This window comes from Acanthochromis polyacanthus, chromosome 10 (assembly GCF_021347895.1).
Source record: "Acanthochromis polyacanthus isolate Apoly-LR-REF ecotype Palm Island chromosome 10, KAUST_Apoly_ChrSc, whole genome shotgun sequence".
NCBI lineage: Eukaryota > Metazoa > Chordata > Actinopteri > Pomacentridae > Acanthochromis > Acanthochromis polyacanthus.
This window is the reverse complement of record NC_067122.1, coordinates 33,956,666-33,965,756: the sequence shown is the minus strand read 5'-3', so window position 1 is coordinate 33,965,756 and position 9,091 is coordinate 33,956,666. Positions and strand designations below refer to the sequence as shown.

The following is a 9,091-nucleotide window of genomic DNA, read 5'->3' as shown; positions in this document are numbered from 1 at the left end:
CCCTGACCTCCTCAAATATAAGCTGAGTTTTGTTTTTATTTTCAAAACCTTCAGTATATTTAATGAAGCCATGCAAAATTTTACTTTCCTACTGTGGTGTACGTGCGTGCGTCCGTGTGTGTGGCGTCTTATAATGGCTGGATTTACAGGCTCTTAAAAGTACATAAAAGGTGGGTCCAAATTTCACACTCTTTCCATATTTCTTTTTAGCCCTCAAACTGGTAAAAGTCGGAGCGGAGGTGGCTTCATAGAGTGTATAAGAAAGATGGACGTAGCTACCGGGACGTCACCTGTTGGTTTCTGCATTGAGAAAGTGAAGTTATCTTTCTTATATGTTATGTATGGTAGTCTTTGTCAAGGGACCCAGTTTGATCGCAGTGCGTGTTACGTCATTACGCAGAACGCAAAGAGGGCGTCATGTGACTCATCACACCAGGAAGTGATGTGAGTTGTCAGACTCCGTGAAAACAACAACATCACAGGAAATTTTAGCTGCTACATCACGCTGAAACACCCGAATTTTACCTGCTACATCCCACTGACGCACCGGCCTGCTCTCCCCCCCCCCCCCCCCCGGTGTTTCCCCGGCGGAGGGCAAGCAGCAGCGGGCAGAGATGTGGATACAGCCAGAGGAGGTCCTGCTGGCCGGAGCTCTGTGGGTGTCCGAGCGGGCCAACCCGTTCTTCATCCTGCAGAGGAGACGGGGACACGGCCGCGGAGGGGGGCTCTCTGGTGAGTTCATGCTGAAGGTTTCGTGTGTCTGAACTGCCCTGATTAATCGAACATGGAAGTGACTGATTGGAGATCATTTCTTCCCACCTTTGCACGCCTACATACATAGTATAATTTTCACCCTTGAAAAAAAATCTAGGAAGCCATTTTAAGGGTTCAGTATTTCAACAAATATAACTTCCACACCCATTAGTAAATACACAGACGGTATAACAGTTAGCAGCAGGTCCAAATTGTTGGAAGGTTCTATAAAAGGACATACAATCATGGAAAAAATGATTAGACCGACCTTGTTTTCTTCAATTTCTTGTTCATTTCAATGCCCGATACCACTAAATGTATATCACCTGAAGAATGCAATAAACATGACAAAAATGCAGCTTATTCCATAATACTTTATGTCCTATTTGACATGCTTCAGCTTGGTTGTATTCCCAGGGTATGTAAGAGGCCATTTCATGTCATCAGTAGCACTGCACATGTAAAGGCCCAGAGTGGTTTCTTGCTTGCATTCAAGCCATAGCACAACTTAGAAGTTGTCAGTTCCCACATACAGCTGTGCTCATAAGTTTACATACCCTGGCAGAATTTATGATTTCTTGGTCATTTTTCAGAGAATGTGAATGATCACACAAAAACCTTTCTTTCACTCATGGTTAGTGTTGTGCTATAGTTATTTATTATCAAACAACTGTGTTTATTCTTTTTATATTATAATGACAAAAGAAAGTACCCAAATGACCCTGATCAAAAGTTTACATACCCTGGAGGTTTGCCCTGACAACAGGCACACAAGTTGACACAAACGGGTTTGAATGGCTACTAAAGGTAACCATCCTCACCTGTGATCTGTTTGCTTGTAATCAGTGCATGTGTAGATAGATAGATAGATAGATGGATAGATTAAACCTTAATTAATCCCACAGCAGAGAAATTTACAGTGTATAGCAGCAAATAGAACACTTGAATCAAAGAGAGTGCAGCACACAGTGCATATATATATATATATATATATATATATATATATATATATATATATATATATATATATATATATATATATATATATATAAATATTTTCTTCAGAAGAAGAGAAGAAAGCAGTATTTACAGCAAAATATTTATGAAATTGCACAGCATCATTTACATTTTTATTGCACAGTTTGTAAGTGGGTGAACTGAACTACTGGGAGCTTGATTGTAAAGTCTGACTGCAGCAGGAAGGAAGGACCTGCAGTATCTCTCCTTTAGACACCGCGGGTGAAGCAGTCTGTCACTGAAGGAGCTGCCCAGTGATCTTACTGTTTCCTGCAGGGGGTGGGAGGTGTCCTCCATGATAGACAACAGCTTTGTCATCATCCTCCTGTCTCCCACCACCTCCACAGGATCAAGGGTTCGGCCCAGGACAGAACTGGCTTTCTTTACCAGTTTGTTTAGTCTCTTCGTGTCTGCAGCCGTGATGCTGCTGCTCCAGCAGACCACTCCATACATGATGGCTGATGCTACCACAGAATCATAAAAGGTCTTCAGAAGGGCTCCCTGCACCCCGAAGGACCTCAGTTTTCTGAGCAGGTGGAGTCTGCTCTGACCTTTCTTGTAAAGTGCGCTGGTGTTAGTAGTCCAGTCCAGTTTCTTGTTTAAGTGAACACCCAGGTACATGTAGGAGTCCACAATCTCAATGTCCGTTCCCTGGATGTTCACTGGTGTAGGACAAGTGTGTCTGTTCCTGCTAAAGTCCACCACCAGTTCCTTGGTTTTCACCTCACTGATCTGGAGGCAGTTCAGCTTGCACCAGTCCACAAAGTCCCGGTTAAGTTCTCTGTACTCCTCCTCATCTCCGCCCGTGATGAAACTGACGATAGTAGAGTCGTCAGAGAACTTCTGAAGATGGCAGTTTGTGGTGTGATGGGAGAAGTCTGCAGTGTAGAGGTTGAAAAGAAAGGGGGCAAGGACAGTCCCCTGTGGGGCCCCTGTACTGCAGACCACAGTGTCGGACACACAGTCCTCTGCCCTCACAAACTGTGGCCGGTTGGTGAGGTAATCCAGCAGCCACACTGTGAGGTGAGAGTCCACTCCTGTCTGCTCCAGCTTGTCCCCCAGAAGCGCAGGCTTGATGGTGTTGAAGGCACTGGAGAAATCATAAAATATGATTCTCACAGTGCTCTTCGTCTTCTCCAGGTGAGAGAGACATCTGTGCAGGAGGTAGATCACTGCATCATCAACCCCGATGCCGGGCTGGTAGGCAAACTGCAGCAGGGCCAATGATGAGCTCACCAGGGATCGCAGATTACAGAGGACCAACCTCTCCAGGGTCTTCATCAGGTGGGATGTTAGTGCCACCGGCCTGAAGTGGTTGAGGTCCTTGGGGTGCGATATCTTCGGCACCGGTACCACACAGGATGTCTTCCACAGCTGTGGTACTCTCCCCAGCTTCAGGCTCAATTGAAAGTATGTTCTACAATCCTGCTCAGCTGATCTGTGTAGGACTCGAGGAGCCTGGAGATGATGCTATCTGGACCCGTAGCCTTCCTGATCTTCAGTCTGCTCAGTTCTATCCTCACCTGGGATGTTGATAGAGACAAGCTGGGGCAGGGGGGCTGTGTGCTGGTTGTGAGTGTGGGGCCCTGTGGAGGAGGGGAGGTGTGATGGTAGGAGAACGGTGGAGCTGTAAGGAGGGGGAATACAGTGGGGGTGGTACAGTCAGCAGGGGGTGCAGACAGATGCAGTGGTGGCTGCTGCAGGGTGGATTGGTCCGGGGTAGGGGTGGCTGACTGTTCAAACCTGTTAAAGAAGGTGTTCAGATCATTCACCCACTCGTGATCCCGTCTCAGTTCCGTCTTGGGATCTTTGGCCCCTTTTCGACCAAGGCAGTTCCGGTTTGAGATTGGAGTCGGCGCCCGATTTGGCCCCGGGTTTTTGTTTTTCGACAGGCGGTGGGCCGCCTCCGGGCTCCAAAAACTGTGACTCGCACCGGCCCCAAGTCGTTGCTGGGCCGGAGGTGAACCGAGGAGAGAGCCCAGTATGTCAGGGGCTGGGGGCGGTGTTACAGTGACCGACCGTCAACAGCGGAAACACAGAAGTGCCATTTTTCAACAGCCGAGCGAGCAGCAGTTATGTTCAGTGTTTGTGTTTTAAAAACCGGTAAATATACACACGTGGACAAAATTGTTGGTACCCCTCAGTTAAAGAAGGAAAAACCCACAATTCTCACTGAAATCACTTGAAACTCACAAAAGTAACAATAAATAAAAATTTATTGAAAATTAAATAATCAAAAACAGCCATTACTTTTGAATTGTTGATTAACATAATTATTAAAAAAAAACAAACTAATGAAACAGGCCTGGACAAAAATGATGGTACCGCTATAAAAGATTGAAAACTATTTGACCAGAGTGACATGATTAACTCAGGTGTGTCATTTAATTGACATCACAGGTGTTTCCAAACTCATAATCAGTCAGTCTGCCTATTTAAAGGGAGACAAGTAGTCACCCTGCTGTTTGGTGAAAAGGTGTGTACCACACTGAACATGGACAACAGAAAGCGAAGGAGAGAATTGTCCCAGGACATCCGAAAAAAAATTATAGACAAACATCTTAAAGGTAAAGGCTATAAGACCATCTCTAAACAGCTTGAAGTTCCTGTGACAACAGTGGCTCATATTATTCAGAAGTTCAAGACCCACGGGACAGTAGCCAACCTCCCTGGACGTGGCCGCAAGAGGAAAATTGATGACAAATTGAAGAGATGGATCGTTCGAATTGTATCCAAAGAGCCCAGAGCAACCTCCAAAGAAATTAAAGGTGAACTCCAAGGCCAAGGTACATCAGTGTCAGATGGCACCATTCGTCGTTGTTTGAGCCAAAGTGGACTTCATGGGAGACGACCAAGGAGGACACCACTGCTGAAAAAAACTCATAAAAAAGCGAGACTGGAATTTGCAAAAATGCATGTTGACAAGCCACAAAGCTTCTGGGAGAATGTCCTTTGGACAGATGAGACCAAACTGGAGCTTTTTGGTAAGGCACATCAACTCTATGTTCATAGACTCAAAAACCAAGCATACGAAGAAAAGAACACTGTCCCTACGGTGAAACATGGAGGAGGCTCAGTAATGTTTTGGGGCTGCTTTGCTGCATCTGGCACAGGGTGTCTTGAAAGTGTGCAAGGTAAGATGAAATCTGAAGACTATCAAGGCATTCTGGAGAGAAATGTGCTGCCTAGTGTCAGAAAGCTTGGTCTCAGTCGCAGGTCATGGGTCTTCCAACAGGACAACGATCCAAAACACACCCAAGAATGGCTGAGAGAAAAGCGTTGGACTATTCTAAAGTGGCCTTCTATGAGCCCAGATCTGAATCCCATTGAACATATGTGGAAGGAGCTGAAACATGACATTTGGAGAAGACACCCATCAAACCTGAGACAACTGGAGCTGTTTGCTCATGAGGAGTGGGCCAAAATACCTGTTGACAGCTGCAGAACGCTCATTGACAAATACAGAAATCGTTTAATTGCAGTGATTGCCTCAAAAGGTTGTGCAACAAAATATTAAGTTATGGGTACCATCATTTTTGTCCAGCCCTATTTCATTAGTTTGTTTTTTAAATAATTATGTTAATCAACAATTCAAAAGTGATGGCTGATTTTGATTATTTAATTTTCAATAAATTTTTATTTATTGTTACTTTTGTGAGTTTCAAGTGATTTCAGTGAGAATTGTGGGTTTTTCCTTCTTTAACTGAGGGGTACCAACAATTTTGTCCACGTGTGTAGAAGCAAAATCCAAGCAGCAACGGTCTGAGGAGGAGACCCAAAGCTTCCTGTAACTGTGGTCTTCATATGAAATTCAGTGGAAGTTAGAGGGAGCCTTTTGGACCACACCGGTGTTCGAAACAATCCAGTGGGAGATGGCTACAGCTGTACGAACGGAGCCTGACTAACTCCTCAACAACTAAAAAGCTCAGAAATGACTACAAGGACCAGAAAAGGCAGCCAGGATGCAGCAGTTTTTGGCCAAAAAGAGCCCCCATTTTGACCTGCTACATTCCGTGATTCCAACTGGGTCCAACCGGCCACAGCTGAGCAGGAGTTGATGCAGGCCGCTGTACCACCGATCCTGATCCTGGTAAGTTTCATTTCTCAAACACCCTGCTTTTAGCCGACTATGAATACGCTATCTACAACACTCCCACGTCAATATTATGAACGTTACGCCAGCTAACGTGGTCCGGACACAAGATCAGTGATCAGAGGTCGACTATTGTTTGCTAACCAGTTAGCCACTGCTAAGCTAACAAGCTACGAAAAACTTCTTATAAAACCTGAGGAAAGCAGCAGCAATATTTCATTACCAGACCTGTATTCAGAACCTCCCACGTTGTTACACAATGACCCATTAATCATATTACTGAACTATATGATAATCATATAATTTTCCCTTGAAGAACCAATAAACTGTTTAACATTATTAATACGAGTCTAAAACTTATTCAAAAGATCAAATTAACACAATGAAGTGAGGAATACTGAGTAATGTGCAGCTATTTTTATAATTTAAAGGTAAAATGCGGATTGTTCTATGATTTTCCAGCTTTGCAGATGTGGAAATTCAATGCATGCATTTCTTATACACAGATTTCTTTGATGGTTTTTAGTTGTTACTCAAATATAACAAGGCATTTAGCCCTGCTGGAAATTATTACAGGCATTTTTTGTAACATTTTCTAACATCGTACGGACAAATTATTAATTAATTGACAAAATGGTTTTAAATTACAGATGCTATCAACAACATTTCTTGTTCATTTTATTTAGTTGTCGGCCTTGGATGATGAGGTCCAGTTACCAGGAGCACTAGTCCGCAGCTTACTGGTTCCGTCCTGCAGCTCCTCCACGCCGTCCTCCTCTCAACAAACTAAACCTTTTTAGATCTAAGATCTTTTTAGACTAAGCAGACATCAACATGATCAATATGTTATCTTTTGGCCCATCCTAAAATCACAAAGTTCAACATTTATTTTAACAGTGTTCATGAATATAGAAAATAATTACTGACAACTAATGCTGCTTGGGTGCTTTTATGCAGGATAAAGGAAGCAGGATGCTACTGTGGATCTGCTGCAGTATCTGGAGACGTCAGAGGAACGGTTCTTGGAACAGATCTGAAGACACTGAGACCGACCCTGCTCCAGAACATCCTGAGGACGGATGAAAATTCAAACACCTTGGCTGGACTGATGGCAGTTTGTGGTGTGATGGTTTCGGTGCTGGAGCGACTGTCACAGAAATAAACTGCATTGTCCACTATTCCTGCCTTTTTTTTAGAAAAAAATCATCATTTTTTGTAAATTCTTTTCCTTCTTAGCTATTTAAGTACACTGGTATTTTACTCTTGCACTTTAGGTGAATACAAATATGCTTGTGATGAAAGATGCGTGTTTTGTCTATAATCTACAGCGATTTTATTCTGTGTTAAGTGCACACTTCTACGTACACACATTTTGACAGATAATCAGTTGTGGTTTTCAAGCAGATTTCTATCTGAAGCATATCAGTAACATATATTGTTTCTTACAACATATGTCACACCAAGCTAGATAAACTGCACTACTGCAGCAGATATATTATTTAAGTGTGCTTACATTACATGTCTACATACACTACTCACAAAAAGTTACTCAACTTTAGGTGAAATTTATGGCAATTGTAAAAATTAATGCTATGGTGATATTAAATCATGAAAGTAGGGCATTTAAGTAGAAACATGCAATCGTGATTTCCTCATCTCAAACAATTTATTGAATCAAAAGCTAACAGCAGTGAAGGGTATGTCACAATAAAAATGTCTCATGACAGTTTGCACAGAACAGCAGCCTTCAGCTGAAATCCAGTACAGTTGTGTCCCACCAGTAGCGATTCAAGGAGATGCTGCGATTCAAACTCCGGACACAAGCTTTAAGTAAAACTGAAAATTCAACCACACATAAGTGCTACTCGACATAGAATGAATTTTAGGCATTAAATGACTTTTATTTAATATTTAATCCTTATCTCCTGTATAAGAGCATTGCATTTTTTTCATGACGGTATTGGAACTGATACCGCTGCTATTTTTAAACACCGGCAGTATACGGTATTACCGTAATCCCGCCCAAGCCTAGATGAGCCAAAATTGAACTTTTTGGCCACAACCATAAACGCTACATTTGAAGAGGAGTAAACAAGGCCTATAATGAAAAGTACACTATCCCTACTGTGAAACATGGAGGTGGATCGCTGATGTTTTGGGGGATGTGTGAGCTACAGAGGCACAGGAAACTTGGTAGAAATTGATGGCAAAATGAATGCAGCATGTTATCAGAAAATACTGGAGGAAAACTTGCACTCATCAGCCTGGAAGCTGCGCATGGGACATACTTGGACATTCCAACATGACAACGGTCCAAAGCACAAGGCCAAGTCTACCTGTCAGTGGCTACAACAGAATAAAGTAAAGGTTCTGGAGTGGCCATCTCAGGCTCCTGACCTCAATATCATTGAGCCACTCTGGGGAGATCTCAAACGTGCAGTTCATGCAAGGCAGCCCAAGAATTTACAGGAGCTGAAGGCTTTTTGCCAAGAAGAATGGGCAGCTTTACCATCTGAAAAAAACATAGATCCTCATCTACAACTACCACAAAAGACCTCAAACTATCATTGATGTTAAAGGAGGGAATACACGGTATTAAGAACTGGGGTATGTACACTTTTGATCAGGGTCATTTGAGTAGTTTCTGTTGTCAGTATGATTTAAAAAGAGTAAATACAGTTGTTTGATAATGAATTGCTTCACCCAACCACTTACCATACGTGAAAGAAAAGTTTTTGTGTTATCATTCATATTCTCTGGAAAATGACCAAGAAATCACAAATATTGCCAGGGTATGTAAACTTATGAGCACAGCTGTAATGCCTGAAACTAAAGAATTATGTGAAGCCACAAAGGCAGCCATCTTGGCACTGCTGGAAATTGGCATGAGTGAGAGACAGGTAGCGAAAAAACTGAAGATCTCAAAGACAGTCGTTCATTACACCAAGAAAAACAATCCCAACATGGTTCTACCAAACTGCTAGCTGGTCACGGCAGGAAATGTTTGTTTACCCACCAGATGACCGTCACTCATCCGTTTCTGTGTCAGGAATAATCATCAGACCTTCAGGGCCCTTAAAAATAAGTGGACACTGTGGAGAAATGGGACTTGTTTGGCAAGGACAGTTGGAAACCAACTTCTTGAAGCTAGTCTGAAGTCACACAGGGCAGGAACAAGCGCTTCATCAAGGAAAGGCAGAGGAAAGCCCAGTTACTGTTTGCTGGGGA

At 43.0% G+C, this 9,091-nt stretch overlaps 1 protein-coding gene across 2 annotated transcripts in view; it reads left to right on the top strand.

The window, feature by feature from the left end:
• The first annotated feature begins 408 nt into the window (after window positions 1–408).
• Window positions 409–9,091, top strand: part of LOC110969260 (TBC1 domain family member 9B) — a 34,881-nt gene continuing 26,198 nt past the window's right edge. The window contains exon 1 of one of the 2 annotated variants that reach the window (XM_051954043.1): window positions 409–732. In XM_051954043.1, the coding sequence (XP_051810003.1) occupies window positions 615–732 (118 nt within the window). In that variant the 5' untranslated portion in view covers window positions 409–614. The remainder of the gene's footprint in view (window positions 733–9,091) is intronic. The other variant, XM_051954042.1, reaches the window with a different exon arrangement.